The sequence below is a fragment of the Anolis carolinensis genome, chromosome 2 (genome assembly GCF_035594765.1).
Source record: "Anolis carolinensis isolate JA03-04 chromosome 2, rAnoCar3.1.pri, whole genome shotgun sequence".
NCBI lineage: Eukaryota > Metazoa > Chordata > Lepidosauria > Squamata > Dactyloidae > Anolis > Anolis carolinensis.
In genome coordinates this window covers 40,123,779-40,142,665 of record NC_085842.1, presented here as the reverse complement: position 1 = coordinate 40,142,665, position 18,887 = coordinate 40,123,779, and the positions used below count along the sequence as shown (strand labels likewise).

The 18,887-nt window shown below is 41.5% G+C and overlaps 1 protein-coding gene across 1 annotated transcript in view; it reads right to left on the bottom strand.

Moving 5' to 3' along the window:
* synpr (synaptoporin) overlaps nt 1-18,369 on the bottom strand; it is a 237,150-nt gene extending 218,781 nt beyond the window's left edge. The window contains exons 1-2 of the mRNA XM_008115004.2: nt 17,970-18,369; nt 17,794-17,859 (exon numbers count right to left, since the gene is read on the bottom strand). Coding sequence (XP_008113211.2) covers nt 17,794-17,859; nt 17,970-17,987 — 84 coding nt within the window. The 5' untranslated portion in view covers nt 17,988-18,369. The remainder of the gene's footprint in view (nt 1-17,793; nt 17,860-17,969) is intronic.
* Nucleotides 18,370-18,887: the final 518 nt, after the last annotated feature.

Below are 18,887 nucleotides of genomic sequence, written 5' to 3'. Positions count from 1 at the left end.
GTGTAATGAACTACTTTTTCTGTCAAATTTGTTGTATAACATGATGTTTTGGTGCTTAATTTGTAAAATCACAACCTATTTTGATGTTTAATAGGCTTTTTCTTAATCTCTCCTTATTATCCAACATATTCACTTATCCAACATTCTGTCGGCCCGTTTATGTTGGATAAGTGAGACTCTACTGTACTAAGTTCCATTGTACTAAAAATTGAATGGTTCAGTGTCTTACACAGTAGCATCTAGCAAAGAAAAAGCACAACCCTGCTAACAGCTATAACCAGCTTGATAAAATAGCAATCAGCACTTAAAAAAAAAAATAGAGAGGAGAGAACTGGTCATATCACATGCCATTTAGCACTCAAAAAGAAACAGCTGTAAATCTGGCAATTAAGAGTATAATTGGACTGTTCTTTCTCAGTAAATGTGCCAATGGATTTCAACTGATGTAGAGTTTGCTACAGCAACATACAAAATGAGCCAATGCTGCTAAATTCTTATTTTAAAATTTAAATTTCAGCTCTTCTGACATCTTAGTTAAGCCAGAAAAGTGAAGCTGGGATTCTAAACTTATTATATGGAAAGGTAAATACATAAAACAGAACTGTAAATAGAAACTAACAGAAAAACTAAAATGTAATCCTAAACATGTTTACTTAGTTTAATGGAGTTTGCTTACCAGTAAGTGTATTTATAATCTATAGCAGGGCTTCACAAACTTTTCCACTCAGAATCCTTTAGGCCCAAGATATTTTTACATAACCCAGGGTATATATGCATATAATATAGCTATACATTTTTTTAAGTGCACTGATAACTAATCAGAAATTGTAAAGCTTGCTAAACAGTCTGGTTTTCCTTTGTTATGAAATACAGCTGAACAAGCTGAAGACAGATTATGGACAGAGGCAGCTTTGGTTGCCTTCGTGGCTGACCTAGGCAAAGAGCTGGACAGGGGAGTGTGTCCCTATTGGTTGTTCTAGACCTTTCAGTGGCTTTCAACACCATCGATGATGGTATCCTCCTGGGCTGGGATGGGATTTGGAGGCACTGTTTACAGTGGCTCTATTCCTGGGGGATGAACCCAGAAGGTGGTGCTGGAGAACTCCTGTTCAAACCCCTGGCCATTGACCTGTGTGGTTCCTCGTGGTTCCATTTTGTCCCCCTTGCTATTTAACATATACATGAAACCACTGGGAGAGGTCATTCAGAATTTTAGAGTATGGAGCCCCTATATACAGATGACACCCAACTATTCCTTCCCATCTAAAGCCAAGGAAGCTGCCCTGATCCTAAACCAGTATCTGTAATAAGTAATGGACTGGATGAGGACAAACAAATTGAAACTTAATCCAGACAAGACAGAAGTCCTTCTGGTCAATCAAAAGGCAGACCAGGGAATAGGAATCCAGCATGTGCTGGGTGGAGTCACACTCCCATTCAAGACACTGGTCCCCAGTTTCGGAGTCCTCCTAGAGCGCTGAACCTGGAGGCCCAGTTATCTGTAGTGGCCAGGAGGACCTTTGTTTAATTAAAACGTGTGTGTCAACTACACCTATTACTTGAGAAGCCAGATCTGGCCACAGTGATACATGCCTTAGTTACATCCCATCTGGATATTGTAATGTGCTTTACATGGGGCTGCCTCAGAAGAATGCTCAGAAACTTTTGCTGGTACAAAGAGATGCAGCCAGGTAGCGAACTGGGGCTGGCTACTGAGAGTGGACAACCCCTCTGTTGCAACAGGTCCACTGGCTGCCAGTCTGTTTTCAGGCAAAATTCAAAGTGCTGGTTATGACCTTTAAAGCTCTAGATGGTTCATGGTTTAGGTCCAGGCTATCTGGCTGACCACATCCCTTGTATGAACCTGCCCTGGTCCTGAGATCTTCAGGAGAGGCCCTTCTCTTGGTCCCATCTCTAGCTCAGTTGGTTGTAATGAGAGAGCAGGCCTTCTGGATGGCTGCTCCACGACTCTGGAAGTCCCTTCTTCCCCAGGAAGCCAAAACAGAGATCGACTACAAACACTTCAAAACAGATTTGTATAAATGTCTAAGACTAGGTGAAGTTCAGAAAGTTTTTACCGTTGCCAGATTTTTCAGCATCCCAACATTGCGCTAAGAGAAGCAGTGATGTATAGGCTGATTCAAATAGACTTTTGTCACTTAGGTGATTAATAATGTTTTCCAACAATTGTTCAGCCTGTTTCTAGTAAAAGGTCAATCTGTGAAAGTATATTTAAGATAACAAACCATCAGGTGTTTTAATGTCACAATTCTATGGTTTTCTAAGGACCTTTAGCACTAAAAGGAACAGAATATAAACTGGGAGAAAGGGGTGATACAGTGCTTTATTCTATTTTTTGAAGCAGTAATTTTGGAAGATTTAATAAGGCCAAAGTTCCTCCCAGGACAATCAAATAACAAAATGGGTTTCCTGTCTCAAGCAAGCTATCTAATCATTTTACAAGCATGTTATTATACACATAGAAGGTATAAAAAAGCTTTACACTTCAAAGTGGTTGAGTTTCATCCAACCCCATCCTTTATTTCATTCACATCCGTCCCAGATGTTTTGGCCTTCAACTCCCAGAAATCCTAACAGCTGGTAAACTGGCTGGGATTTCTGGGATTTGTAGGCCAAAACACCTGGGGATACATGGGTTGAGAACCACTGAGTTAGACTATTCATAGAGAGAGAATATTTGGAAATAAGAAAGGCTCTAAGACCAAATTCATGACAATTAACAAGTGCCCAAATATCATCACTGTTTTTTCAAAGTCTGCTATGTACAGCCAAATATAGCAAACAGGTAAAGGAATGCAGGAAGAAAACTTTAGTAACCTCACACAATCCCTTTATATAATACCATGATTGCAAAGTATCAACGAGATTCATGCCTCATGAATAATATGCTATTTATCCTTCTTGCTAGTTTAATAATTTGAGTAGTTTTCTGTTTATGAGAAGGATGGAAAAATATGCACACACTTGGTGAAAAAAAAGGATGTAAGGGCTCCATCAGTGTCTTTCTTGATTCTTTCCCTCTCTTCAAATGCACTATTTTCCAAAGTTGTATTACAAGCAGCTGAAGAAGAGCCAAGAAAGAACCCTGTAAGGCTATAGTCTCCAGATCCTTGCTTGCATTATCCCTATCTCTCAATACTGTGGGATGGAGAAACCAGCAGAGGATCCTGGAAGGCTACAGCCTCCAGAACTGTGCCTGCTTTCTGTCCAAATCTTCCTGATATCACACAATGAATGAGTATGAGAGAACCAGGAAAGGATATTGGAAGGCTATCGTTACAGATCCTTGTCTGCCAGCTCCTCCATCCTCTCAATGTCATGTGCCAAATAGGCAAAAAGAGAATCAGCTGAGGACCATGGAAAGCTACAACCTACAGGTCTTTACTTGTCTTCCCTCCACCATCTTGATGTCATATGGACAGCCCCCTTCCCCACCTTGCTGTCAGTGGCTTTCTCCTTCCACAAGGCTTCTTCAGAAACTAAGTAGTCTGTTAGTGAGTAAAGAAAATGATTAAATTATTTGTTCTTCTTTGCAGCAACAAATAATTTAACACGGCCCATCCCTAGTTTTTGAGTCTGTCTGTATTTCAGATAAGGAAATGCAGCCTGGTAGTTAGTAAATGCAAACTCCACCCCAATCCAAGTGACTCAGCCATCATTGGATGTACAGTTTACCTCAATATGATTGGGTTTTTTTAAAACACATCTAGTTTCTCTTTGTACAGTAGAGTCCCACTTATCCAACATTGGCTTATCCAACATTCTGGATTATCCAACACAGTTTGCCTCCTGCCCCGATCCACGGCTGTTTCTCTACGCAGCAAGGACTGAACTTTTTATGGATTTAATTTCCAACAACATTGCTACTGTAAGTTCATTTTATGCAATTCTATATTTGTAGTCAATTTGTTAGTAGCCAATGTTTTTTTAGACAATGTTTTCAATATATTGCGATGTTTTGGTGCTAAATTCATAAATACAGTAATTACTATGTAACATTACCGTCATTTGGACTGCTTTTTCTGTCGATTTGTTGTAAAACATGATGTTTTTGGTGCTTAATTTGTAAAATCATAACATAATTTGACATTTAATAGGCTTTTTCTTAATCCCTCCTTATTATCCAACATTTTTGCTTATCCACCATTCTACCGGCGCATTTATGTTGGATAAGTGAGACTCTACTGTATATGTGCATGCATGCAATTCTTGTCAACCAGCATATTTATTCAAATTATAATGCACAAATATTACTATTTTGTTGCAAGTCTAATTTGTACTGTGAAGCAAAGAAAACGTGATAATTTTCTTGCCCATTTCGTTGAGCAAACAAATTACTAAATTTAATTTCTATTAGATATCCTCATTAATTAAAATAATGTATCACTTACAACAGCAGCAAATCCCTTGCATTTTTCGAGACAGTTCTATTTGAGTCTGAAGATTTTGTAGAAACATAGAGTTAGAAGAGACCACAAGATTTCATCCAGTTCAGCCCCCTGCTGTCCAGGAATATTTGGGGGGGGATATCTGCTATTGTTGTGCTTTTGTATGGAATTGCTGGGTTTTTTGGGGGTTTTTTGTGTAGTTTCATTCATGTCGTCTCATTTTCATATTTGGTTCCTGCTAACGAAAATGGGCCGCATATACAACATGAATTTTCATCTGGCTAACGAAAAACACAAAAATTTTCGTGCCATTGGCGGCAATGGGAGGGCTTCTGAGGCTCACCCCCCCCCCTCGGTTTTTGGGCTAGAGGGGTGAAAATCGCCACACAGAGGGCATTTCGACCCCTTTTAACCCACCAACTTTTAAAATGTTTCTGTCTTCCCCAGAGTACTATTGTTATTAATATTATTATTAACACCCATTGGTTCACATCAGATGTAATGGGGAGGCACTCCTCTCCCAGACTTCTTGGGAGTCACCAAGAAGTCCCAGAGTAGCTATCATTATAGATAGATAGATAGATAGATAGATAGATAGAGATATCGATATATAAATATAATGTTATCATTGACACCCATTGGCTCACATCAGATGTAATGGGGAGGCACTCTTCTCCCAGACTCAGCTTAAGGTCCCAGAGTAGCTATCGTTATTATATTATTATTATTATTATTATTATTATTATTAACACCCATTGGTACACATTAGCTGTAATGGGAAAGCAGCCCTCTGTCAGTACCTGCTTATTGTTAAAGGGCAGAAACGAAAGGAAAACGAAAGCAAGCACAGTAACTGTGCGGCTTTCATTTTCATCTCGCCTCTCGTTTCCTACAAAAATGTCATCATTCGTTTTGTGTAGACGAACGATCGAAACAAAACAGTAGCACAAAGGAAACGAAGGAAAAAATTGTGCACATCTCTAATATCTGCACAGCAGATGTATATGCCATGCAGGAATACACAATTTGATGCTTTCCACATGAAAGAACCAAACTATATCACTTTGAATTACTAGGATTGCTGATAGAAGCATCTTCTTCTCAAGTGAACTGTCATTTGTATTATCACTATCAGTATCATATTTGATGCTCTATGCTTGCCATTTTGACTGAACAAGCAAAGCATACCTTAGTAGTGGTGTTATATTTGTTTGTCTGCCTGCTTGTTGTCTTTTTTTTTTTGATGTACAGTAGAGTCTCATTTATGCAACATAAATGGGCCGGCAGAACGTTGAATAAGCGAATATGTTGGATAATAAGGAGAGATTAAGGAGAAGCCTATTAAACATCAAATTAGGTTATGATTTTACAAATTAAGCACCAAAACATCATATTATACAACAAATTTGACAAAAAAGTAGTTCAATATGCAGTAATGCTATGTAGTAATTACTGTATTTACGAATTTAGCACCAAAATATCACGAGGTATTGAAAACATTGACTACAAAAATGCATTGGATAATCCAGAACATTGGATAAGCGAATGTTGGATAAGTGAGACTCTACTGTACTTCTTAAAATGTAGAGTGGGAGTCATCAAGAAGCTGTAGGAAAGTGACCCACTATAAGGAGGGTCAAGACAAAATAAGCATTAATTAGAAAGACTGAGCAGTCAACTATTTAAAAACTATTTTTGAAAATGTATTTGTATAATAGGTGCAAAGCAAAACACTGGTTATGCAGATATGAAAAAAGCAAATAAAGTTTACAACCATTTTGTTTCCAAGTATAAATAATCCACATTACTGAATTTCAATTCAAACAAAGAGTTCAAACCATTCCAGACTAAACTGGGCCCAGGTGTTAATGACAAAATTAAGCTTTGAACCAAAAGGTTGCCCCACTCACAGTTTAGTCAAAATCCACAGACCCATAACACGATACCTATTGAGGGGTGAAAATCGGCACACACTGCATTTTGATGCAGGATACTGATGATAAGAAACCAAAAAGCAGACAGAGGCATCTAAATGCCAACAAATCATCCTTGTAGTACCTGTTTGGAGTTATGGCCTCCTTCCACTGCTCTGAATTATCTCACACTCTTCTAGATCACAATTCCAGGGATTGCTTTGCAGGTGAAGAAAGTGTATGTGGGCATGACAGATTAAGACAGACATACCTCCTACTTTCTTCACCTACTAAGAAAGTAGTCCATGGTAAATATGTGTGAACATTTGTCTCTTTCTCAATTTGAAATGCCCCAGAACACACTGATTTGAATTTCCTCAGAAACAAGGAAAACACTATATTTTTTTCTCACCCCGGCATAGACACAGCTATGGAAGCATGTCTTCTTCAAAGTATAAATTGTGAGCTTCGGGTTTAATAATCAATTGTATTTTCTCATCCTGTATAACCCAATACTCTCTGGTAAATAGATGTGCAGCTTTTTCTATATGTGGTGATAGTAAAGGTAAAGATTTTCCCCTGACATTAAGTCTAGTTTTGTCTAACTCTGGGGGTTGGTGCTCATCTCCATTTCTAAGCTGAAGAGCCAACGTTGTCCACAGACACCTCCAAGGAGGAGAGGATGTAGTTCAACTTTGAAAATGTTCCAGGATTCACTGCAGGCCCCAAAAATCATGAAGCCAATTTTCTAAGGTTATGGTAGAGAGAGAAGGGGATGGGGAGGGACAATAATAAGGAGAAGAGCCTCAGAAGAAAGCAATGGTAGATATAAGGCAAGCAAGGAGTCTCTGAACAAATCTTACCATTTGTTATAGGTTTGCCTTAGACTTGCTATAGTCACAAACAACTTGAAGGCAAACAGTAGCAACAACCATGTATGCCACTATAATCATGAATTCCAGTAGATTTGATATAACACAAAACAAAATGAAGCTCATAGGATTCAAAGAACAAGAATCTCACAATTTCTTCCTAAGCCAGTCACTCATGGTCACCATGAGGGTCTTTCCTCCTTGCCCAAACAGCAGGAGACGTCACATATTCTAATAACTCCAGAAGACTCAGTATGTAGATCCTTGATGCACAATAGCTTTATATTGGTATACTGTAGTATAGAACAAATAAAGATCCAAATCCACCTGCTGCAGCAACAGACAGACATTCACTTGCTGTTCAATGGAAGTGATTACCCTGACCAAAAGCAGTTCTTTCACTGAAATTAGTCCTATTCAGCCATCAGCTTTTGTTAAAGCATACAGCAGTAGTTTTCAACCAAGGAGTAGGACTGAGTTATCAATGGTGCAATTGCTCTAAGCCCCATATTGAAGGAAAATGATGTACTGTAGCTTGCTCCTGGCAGTAATGCTTTTTCTTTTCCATCACTTCCTGAATTTCCTGATGCTTCTGTGGCCATCACCATTTTTGTACGTTACTTGATTAACTGATTAAAATGCATGGGGTCAGATTGATAGTCTCACTGAAGCTGTAAGGCTAAAACTAGGTTCTTGTGTGAAAACCGGTGTACTTTGTATTTTCTGTATTTAATTTCCATACTACTATAGGAATACCTCAGTTAGCAAAACTCCGACAGTGAATCTTCTTTTTACAAAGGCTTTTTATGCCTGCCCACAGGGCCGGCCGGAGATATTTTTGAATGTGAAGTGGGGGTGCTGAAAAGCGCCCCCGCCACCGGCCCCGCCTCCCGCGCCCTGGCCCCGCCCAGCGTGCCCTGGCCCCGCCTCCCACGCTGCGTGGGAGGCGGGGCCAGGGCAAATAGTGAGGGAGGCGGGGCCAGAGTTGGCCCCGCCCCCCGCCCAGCGTGCCCTGGCCCCGCCTCCCACGCAGCATGGGAGGCGGGGCCAGGGCACGCTGGGGCGGGGGGGCGGCGCCAGAGTTGGCCCCGCCTCCCACGCTACTCCCGCTCGCCCGTCTGGCCTTTTCTAGCTGGCCAGACTGCAGCGGAGGTCCCTGCAGGCCGCGATTGCGGCCTGGAGGGACCTCCGCTGCAGTCTGGCCAGCTAGAAAAGGCCAGACGGGCCAGGGCGCACTGGGCGGGAGGCGGGGCACCGTCAGGGCGGTGCCCCGCCTCCCGCCCAGCCTGATGGCGCCCCCCCCGGGCCTGCGCCTGAGGCGGCGGCGTCAGGTGCCTCTATAGTGGGGCTGGCCCTGCCTGCCCAGCCCCCAAATTTCTTACTTGTTTAGCTAAGATGTGGTAAAGGAAGGCTAGAGAAATAAACTACCATGCTCAGTTGCAGGATGTCTGCAATAAATCCAGGTGGAGAAAGTGGGATTTTCCTGTATCCAATCCTACTATAGCCATATGTACCTGCATACAACAGACAAAGTAGAAAGCAGCTGCCTCCAAAATCCTTAACTATGCATGTTTGAATGACAGCACATAAAGTGCAAGAGCATATACGTTAGCCTTGCCAGTTACCTCCAGCGTGTTGAAACATAGATTAATAGAATTTGCTACTAACACAGAAGTCATAAGAAAATTGGAAACTGAATGAAGAAAAAGTCATTGCTGGACAGATTCTGGAAGAAGATTTCAACTGGTAACTAGAACGCTGAAAATGTTTTTGTTTACTTACACAAGACTAGTTGATTAATTTCATTTATTGGTATTGTTACATTAGTTGTTTCTTTTTACATGCATATATTGCTAGTCTTGAATTCAATTTCAGTGGAGCATGTTTAAAGAGCTTTTCTTTTTTATGTGTAGCAATCTTTCCATGTTATTTTTACCTCTAGTATCAAAGGTTCATTTTAAAAAGTGCATAAAGGAGGGCAGAATTTTGAAATTGCTCCAACCATGGTCATCCAGCCTTGCTAAGGCCTCTCCTGTGTTGTTGGATTTCCATGCCCCAAATGCCTCAGCATCAGCCAACAACATCTCCAGGCCCCTCCTCCCAAGCTGAGAATCTCAGTGCATAGAGAGAGCTGGGGACAGACATGCCAGCAACCTACTCCTGATCTCCCAGCATTATTAGAAGACGTCAGCAAAGAACCAAGAAGTGAATTCAAAGGAACACAATTATAAAATCCATGTCAATGGAAATCCTTCTTTCCTGGGATATTTAATCACATGGGACTTCATAACCTCATAGCAAAAAACAATTACAACTATGCAGACGTACCCAATTATCAAGTGGAGGTTCCTACCTCCAGCTCTTTCTATACATGTACAAAAACAACATCTTATATAAAGCTACTGTCTCGGTGGATTGCAAGATCCACATATTTCCACACTTGCCAGTGTTGCAAGACTCCATTTGCTCAGGAGCCCAGACTATACAGTTCAGAATCAAACTTTGCAGAGTTAACCAATTTTCTACAACATTATTTGGGAAAGGCCTTCTTATTTTGAAAAAGATCTTGATTTTAAACGTTAAATTTCTTTTTTATTTATTATGTATATTAAACACTAGCATATATACCCTGTTTCCCTGAAAATAAGACATTCCCAGAAAATAAGACCTAGTAGAGGTTTTGTTGAATTGCTAAATATAAGGCCTCCCCCAAAAGTAAGACCTAGCAAAGTTTTTGTTTGGAAGCATGCAGGATCGGTAAATGTACATATCATAGATTGTTGTACATGGAAATAAAGGTAGTAACAAGAAATAATAATAATAACTTTATTCTTGTATCCCACCTCCATCTCCCAGAAGGGACTCAGGGCAGCTTACACAGGGACAAGCCCAACAACAACATAAATTTACATACGAACAGTAATTTAAAACAGTAATTTAAAAACAGTATAGCAATAAAATATAATATAGAAATTCTTGAAAGGATTCAGTTTGGTTATGCTGGTTTGTGATGACAACTACTGTACAGTAGATAATAAAATTTCATGTTTAAAAAATTCAAATGTGAATTCTTCTTTGTGGAAAAATAAGACATCCCCTGAAAATAAGACCTAGTGCATCTTTGGGAGAAAAAATTAATATAAGACACTGTCTTATTTTCGGGAAAACAGGGTACATATAAACACTAGCAAATATAGGAGATTGAAAGGGAAAAAATAAAAAAAATTGATTATTTCACCAACACTTATCTAATAAATAATCCCAGTAAAGTTGATAAATCCATCACCACAACTTAATTACATCAGTTACATATTGTTTTGATTCTAATTTCAACTATCAGTTAGAATGCTCACTTCTGGAGCTTCTCCTTCTCACACTCTTGGTTCCCTTCAGATGTAGTGCATAACACATTCCAACAATATATTAATGTATGCCACTACCATGCAGCATTACTCATTGATAAAGCTTTGGGACCATTAAACTTTCAAGGATCTGACAGACTGCTCCAACCGAACAATTCAAAACTTTTTGAAAATCATTTTTATGTATCCCATAATCACACTATTGAGGAAGGATGTATAGTTGGGGAAAGGGGGGGGGGGTGGAAAAAAATCACAATATTATCAATGGCATTTGTATCTTTCTTTAGCAAGGACTTGGGTATTAGAACGACAATGTATTCTCACAATCGGGGAAGAGGCGAAGTGGTTATTCATGCAGAGTACTAGATCTTGGAAACTAGACGAAAATATGGTCACATGTACAAACATGTTTCAAGACGTTGCATTTAACACCAAGTGCATATTGGGACAAAAAAGATTCTCAATGTATTGTTTCCTCAAAGAGCTTTGCATATATCAACATCACATCTAAAGGTTCTAAATATGTGTAAACGCACACACATGCACAACACATGTATATATTACATAATTTCCTAGCTGTTCAACATTAGTGGGAATGTGATTAATCCTCCATGACATGATCTGAACTTTCCGTTCAGATAGGTTCTTCCTCCTCCTTCAGACCTACTGGCAATGGATGTCATTTGACCTGCAGATTTCACTCTGAATAAGGATCAGAGAAACAAACCCTGACATTATTCCACCAACCAATTATCTGCCTCAATTTACCACTCAGACTCAGAGACTGCTTTTGCTAAACGCATCACAAGAGGAAGTAGGCAAAAGGAAGAGCAGGATTTAATAGAAATAAGGAAGAAAACCCCTTCATTTAATTGTTTTGTACATAAATGAATCAAAGAAACCAAGTAAATGAAAAAATGCCAGAAACTGGGATCTAATATACTATTCATCTGGTTAAAAGAAGCTGGAAGAAGGCTCAAAAAGTGAGTAGGATAGAGAAGTAGACCCATGTACTGTATTTGTGTTTAGACTAGCAGCACGGCAGAGCAAATTAGCATACAGGTCTTTATGAAGGGACAGTTGTGATAAATCTATAAGGATGGATACCAGTTCAGCATTTCATTACTCTTTTCCCAGCTAATTGCTATATACCCCATCACATGTTTATAGTGGGGAAACCTATCTCTCCCTCTCTCAATTTCTGTATCCATAAGCAAGGATGAATCCCAATTCAACATCATATAATTATTTCTCCAGTTAATATATAAAGGCAGCACCCCAAGTTACAAACGTTCAACTTATGTATAACTCATTGTTAAGAATTGGGGTGAGACGACAGGAGCTGAGAGAAAAATCTAACTCTCAGAAGGGAAATTTACTCATATAAGGGTTATCATGGGGAAAAGGTAGCTTCACTGAAGCTTTCTCACTGATCCTTGTTTCCACAACAAGCCAAATTTTTGAAAATCCAATTATCACAGGGACAGAAAGTGTGGTGAAATCTTCTGAACAAGGGCACAGATAGCAAAACAAACACCACAGGGGTGTTAACCCTTCCCTATGCTACCCAAAACTACACACACACGCATATATGGCACATTAAAAATGTACCCATTCCTACTTACATACAAATTCAACTTATGAACAAATTTACAGGACCTATCTTGCTCATAACTTGGGAACTACCTGTATACACCATCTCTCTCCCCCAATTCCTGTATTTACTTTTTTTTTAAAAATGTATTTGTTTTTTACACTTACATTAACAACATTCAGTATAAACAGTACACAAAATAACATTCATTTTACAAACCATTAGACCTACCACCTAGGCCTGAACAAGTATCATTTCCTTTGTCATAAATATATAAATAAACAAATAAACAAATGGCATATCCAGAATTCCTGTCCAATGAAGTTGTATTGTTTTCCCTTGTCACTCTCTAAGATGCATTTAATGAAAACCGACCCATATGAATCAAATTCTGACAAATTATCAATGGAAATGAGGGTGCTTAGAAGGGAAATTAAAAGATCAGAATTTGATTCAATTCCTGTATTTACTTTACATTAAACTTTCCACTATTCCCAGCTTCATCAACAACTACTACCATCCCTTCATTTACTGTACTTTTGCACACTGGCAGCACAACAAAGTGGATTGGCATGCAGGCCTTCAGGAAGGGACAGGTGTGACAAACCTGCAAGGATGGATCCCAATTCAATATCTCAGTATTCCTGCTCCAGGTAATTTCTAGGAAAAGCATATGTCTATAAACACCATCAAATGCTTACAGTTTGGGGAACACATCTCTCTCTTCCAATTCCAGGATTCTAGTGACTTCGCACTTTCCACTATTCCCATCTTCATCTACAACAATCACCATCTGATCATTAAACCTGTATGCCAAGCTCTAGAAGAAGTACCTTATATACTCATGTATAAGGTGAGGTTAAGTTTGGGGGCTAAACGTATATATTTTGATATGATGAGCACAATATAAGCCAAGGGTAAGCACCAATTCCACCCTAGAGGGCCAGCCAATGCCACAATTTTTCCACCCAGACATCAAAAAGGCCAGAAGTGGCACCATGTCAGAAAGAGTAGCCCAGGTCGGTGCTTCTCTTAGGTTCTCTTGAGATGGTTTAATCTCTTACACTTTGTACTCTACTCAGAGAAGAGAATGGTTCCTATTAAAATAAGAGGTAAGGTCCAGTACTCACACTGACTTGTGAATATTGAGCCAGGTTTTTGGGGTTGATTTTCTTGATTAAAATTTCCAAACTTATATATGAATTTGTAGGACAGATTTGATACTGTATTCACATAAGTTGACCCAGGTTTTCGCCTGAAATTTCTACACTTGCCCATAAGTATATAGGATATATTTGCCTCTGTGAAGGGGTATGATTATCTAATCAGGAAACATTTCTAGGGAGAGGTTGGAGCCGCCCTGAAAGTTAATCTTCCAGAAAAGCAAAGGTTGCCACCTTGGGGGGAAGCTGGACCTGTTTTAATAAATGGGGGGGGGACGACATTTGGACATGGAGAGAGTTTGCCTAGTCCCTAGGTTATTCTCCAATTAGGGAATGTCAGAGAAATATTTCAGGGAGAGGTTGGGGCCCCTTGGAGGTTCTCCTTTGGAGAAGCCAGGAGCTCTCAGAAAGAGAAGGGAAACCTGGAGCTTTGTTTTAATAAAAGAGAAAAAGAAAGACAGAAAGAAATTTGGTAAGAGAGAGTTTGTCTCTACAGACAGCCCCTAAGTTATAAAAAGGATAGGTTCCGTTGGTCTGTTCTTAAGCTGAATTTGTATGAAAATCAGAACAGCTACATCTTTTAAGTGTAGCTCCAGCCAAACACCAGGGGTATTAATCCTTCCCTATGCTACCCCTGTGGTGTTTGTTTTGCTGTCTGTGCTTCTGTTCAGAAGATTTCACAAGCATGTGATCAATTTCAACAGAAAGGAAGAAACCATGAAAATGAACAAAATCTGGAAACCAGTATTACCAAAATCTGGCTATCAGGATAGTAAATAAAGAACAACACTCAGAAGACAGGGGAATTCCAGACAAGAAACAATCAGGGCCAGTCAACACCTCCCAACAAAGGATTCCCCCCAAGCAGGAAGCAGCCAGGGTTTGAAACTGTAAGGCCATTAAATGCTAATCAAGGTGGCCAATTGAAACATGCACAATTGCCTCAAACAGACAAGAGTTCTTTCTCCCACCCTGGACATTCCACAGATATACATACCCCGCTTGCCTAGTTTCCAACTTCTGAGGATATCTGCTATAGATGTGGGTGAAATGTCAGGAGAAAATGGTTCTAGAACATGGCCATAGAGCCCAGAAAACTCACAGCAACCCAGATTTCACCTCACTATCTGTCCCTGTGACAAGTAGATCTTGAAAAATTTGGCTTGTTGTGTAAACAAGGATTGGCAAGAAAGCTTCAGTGGAGACATCCCCCCCCCCCAAAATTCTTCCAGGAGTGAATTTCTCTTCTTGGAGGTAGATTCCTCTCACTTCCTGTTGTATCACCCCTATTCTTAACTATGAGTCATTTGTAAGTTGGATGTTTGTGACTAGGGGACTGCCTGTAATAAAAATATTATGTCCCCTCAGTCCATATGTAGATCCAGTTAGATCAGATAGTTGGCAAACTCCTCCAATTCTGGGTTGCTGCAAGTTTTTCAGGCTGTATGGCCATGTTCCAGATGCATTCTCTCCTGACGTTTCATCCACATCTATGGCAGGCATTCTCAATGGTTGTGAGGTCTGTTGCAACTCCCAAACACAAATCAAGGAACATGAAAGGCGCTGCAGACTAATCCAACCAGAGAAGTCAGTCATAGAAGAGTACTTGATCAACAAACCTGGACACAGCATATTATTTGAGAACAGAGAAATGCTGGACCACTCTAACAACCACCATGTCAGACCACATAGAGAAGCCCTTGAAATCCACAAGCATGTGGACAATTTCAACAGACAGGAGGAAACCATGAAAATGAACAAAATCTAACTACTGGTACAAGAAACGATCAGGGCCAGATAATCACCTCCTAACAAAGGATTCCCCCAGGCAGCTACCAGCCAGGCCTTGAAACTGCAAGGCTATTCAATGCTAATCAAGGTGGTCAGTTGCAAAGTTCACACTTGTCTCCAACAGGCAAGAGTTCTTTTCTCCCACAGATATACTTGCCTAGTGTCCAACAGACTTCACATCCTCTGAGGATGCCTGCCAAAGATATGGGTGAAAGGTCAGGAGAGAATGCTTCTGGAACATGGCCATAGAGCCCAGAAAATCTGTCCCTGTGACAAGTGGACCTTGAAAAAATTGGCTTATTGTGGAAACAAGGATTGGCGGGAAAGTTTCAGTGGAGACATTTTTCCCTTTTTAACTTTTCCAGGAGCGAATTTCCCTTCTAAAAGGTAGATTCCTCTTACTTCTTGTTGTCTTACCCCTGTTTTTAACAATGAGTCATTTGTTATTTAGATGTTTGTGACTTAGGGACTGCTTGTAATAAAAATATTATGTCCCTTAGTCCATCTGTAAGCACAGTTAGATCACATAGTAGGCAAATTCTTCCAATTTCCCCTTATTTCCTTCCAAAGAAACTGAATTCCAGGTCAAGGCCAGTCCCTTGAGGTTTCCTTCTGCTCCCAATTGGGAAAAACCAATGCTATATATTTATTTTGGGTCTGTGGCCATGCGGTTTGAACACCACGTTCAACTGCCATGGCTCAAATCAATATGTCATTTGTAAATGGGACTGCCTGCATTTGTCTGGGGCCCCTTCCATACAGCTGAATAAAATCCCACATGATCTGCTTTGAACTGGAATACAGTAGAGTCTCACTTATCCAACATTCGCTTATCCAACGTTCTGGATTATCCAACGCAATCTGCCTTTTAGTAGTCAATGTATTTGTAGTCAATTTTTTCAATACATTGTGATGTTTTGGTGCTAAATTCATAAATACAGTAATTACTCCATAACATTGCTGTGTATTGAACTGCTTTTTCTGTCAAATTTATTTTAAAACATAATGTTTTGGTGCTTAATTTGTAAAATCATAATGTAATTTGATGTTCAATAGGCTTTTCCTTAATCCCTCCTTATTATCCAAGATATTCACTTATCCAAGCTTCTGCCAGCACGTTTAGCTTGGATAAGTGAGACTCTACTGTATATGGCAGTGTGGACTCAGGTCCTTTCCACACAGCATATAACCTGGAACATCAAGGCAGAAAATCTCACAATATCTGCTTTGAACAGGGTTATCTGAGTCCAGAATGCCATATAATCCAGTTGAAAGCAGAAAATGTGGGATTTTATTCAGCTGTGTGGAAGGGGCCTCAGATAAACCCGTTCAAAGCAGATATTGTGGGGGCCTTCCACACAGCCCTGTATCCCAGAATATCAAGGCAGAAAATCTCACATTCTATGCTTTGAAATGGAATATATGGCAGTGTGGACTCAAATAACCCAAAAGCAGATATTATTGGGAGCCCTTCCACACAACCCTGTATCTCAGAATATCAAGGCAGAAAACCCCACATTCTATGCTTTGAACTGGAATATATGGCAGTGTGGACTCAAATAACCCAGTTCAAAGCAAATATTATTGGGGGCCCTTCCACACAACCCTGTATCCCAGAATATCAAGGCAGAAAATCTCACATTCTCTGCTTTGAAATGGAATATATGGCAGTGTGGGCTCAAATAACCCAGTTCAAAGCAGATATTATGGGGAGCCTTCCACACAGACTTGTATCCCAGAATATCAAGGCAGAAAATCCCATATGATCTGCTTTGAACTGGAATATATGGCAGTGTGGACTCAAATAACCCAGTTCAAAGCAGATATTATTGGGGGCCCTTCCACACAACCCTATATCCCAGAATATCAAGGCAGAAAATCCCATATGATCTGCTTTGAACTGGAATGTATGGGAGTGTGGACTCAAATAACCCAGTTCAAAGCAGATATTATGGGGAGCCTTCCACACAGACTTGTATCCCAGAATATCAAGGCAGAAAATCCCATATGATCTGCTTTGATCTGGAATATATGGCAGTGTGGACTCAAATAACATAGTTCAAAGCAGATATTATTGGGGGCCCTTCCACACAACCCTATATCCCAGAATATCAAGGCAGAAAATCCCATATGATCTGCTTTGAACTGGAATGTATGGGAGTGTGGACTCAAATAACCCAATTCAAAGCAGATATTATTGGGGGCCCTTCCACACAACCCTATATCCCAGAATATCCAGGCAGAAAATCCCATATGATTTGTTTTGAACTGGAATGTATGGGAGTGTGGACTCAGATAACAGATATTCTGGGATATAGGGCTGTGTGGAAGGACCCTAGGATGTTCTGCCTTGATATTCTGGGTTATATGGCGGTGTGGAAGGGCCCAAAGAGTCACAGAGAACTCTTTCAAGGGAGAGATTGGCGAGCCCCTTGGAAGTCCTCCTTGGGAAAAGCTCTCCAAAAGGGGAGGGGAAACGTGGAGCTGGGCTTCAACACAGGAGAAAAACAAGGCAGGCGGGCGCAAGATCGCCCTCCATACTAGGGACATCCAACAGGACGGTTCCAACCCAACTGGCTTGCAAAGCGACCCTTCAAACAGGACCTCTGGACAACAAGCAACCTGGGGTGCCGGCAAGACATCCTTCCCCGACCAAGGCACCTGCTTCTCCTTCGCCCGCCCGACTTACCCATTCCAGGACCCGCAGGAACGCCAAGGGCTCCTTCACCGCCTGGAACCTGCCTTTGGTGGCCAGCTGGAAGGCAAGAACAGAGCGGGAGTCAAGGGCTGACCCTCGGGGAAGGGGGAGAGGGGGCAACCTCCCGCTCCTCCGCCTCCCCTCCTCCTCCTCCTCCTCCTCCTCACCTGGTTGACGGTCTCCATGGCTGCCCGGCGCTTTGTTGGCGTGCAAACTTCAGCCCGGCGGGAGGCGGTGCCCAGGGGCCCCTGAGAGCCACGGGAAGGAGGGCGACGCGAGAGCAGAGGTGCCAGCCAGCCAGCCAGGCAGCTTGCGCGCAACCACCGCTCGGGAGCTGGGCGGGGAGAGAGGGAGAGAGAGAGAGGGGGTCAGGCAGGCGGAGGGGCTCTTGCCGCGCCGAGGAGGACGCGCTTCCTCTTCCTCTCTCCCCGAAGTGCCAGCAGGCGCGTCTTCCCTCCCCAGCAAAGGAGGCGACGCCGCTCAGGAAGAAGCAAGGCACCCCGACGCTGGGGTTGCCTCCAAAAGGAGAGGGAAGACCTGGAGTCTCCGCCAGCGAGGGCAGCAGCACCCCTGGCACCCACCCGTCTTCACTTCATGCGCTTCCAAGCCAGCTTCGCTCTCTCTCCCGCAGGAAGCGCACCAAAGAACGCCCTTGACGCGCAACAGGGCTTGGTGGTGGGTGCCCGTCCCATCCCGGCCTCAAACGGAGTCCCTCTGTAGGCAGCAGGGATGTGCAGTCCATTTAAAAAGTGGTTCAAAAGTCATTACAGAACTGAGGGATTTCGTTTCTGAAGTGTTTCTAAAACAGGCATGGGCAAACTTCGGCCCTCCAGGTGTTCTGGACGTCAATTCCTAACAGCCTGCCGGGTTGTCTTTCGGGCTGTGTGGCCATGTTCCAGAAGAATTCTCTCCTGACGTTTCGCCCACATCTATGGCAGGCATCCTCAGAAGTTGTGAGGCATGGATAAACTAGGCAAGGAAAGGAAATATATATATATCTCTGGAGAGTCCACGGTGTGACAAGAGTCTTTTGTCAGTTGGAAGCTAGCATTAATGTTTCAGTTACCTTCTCTTGTCCCAGCCCA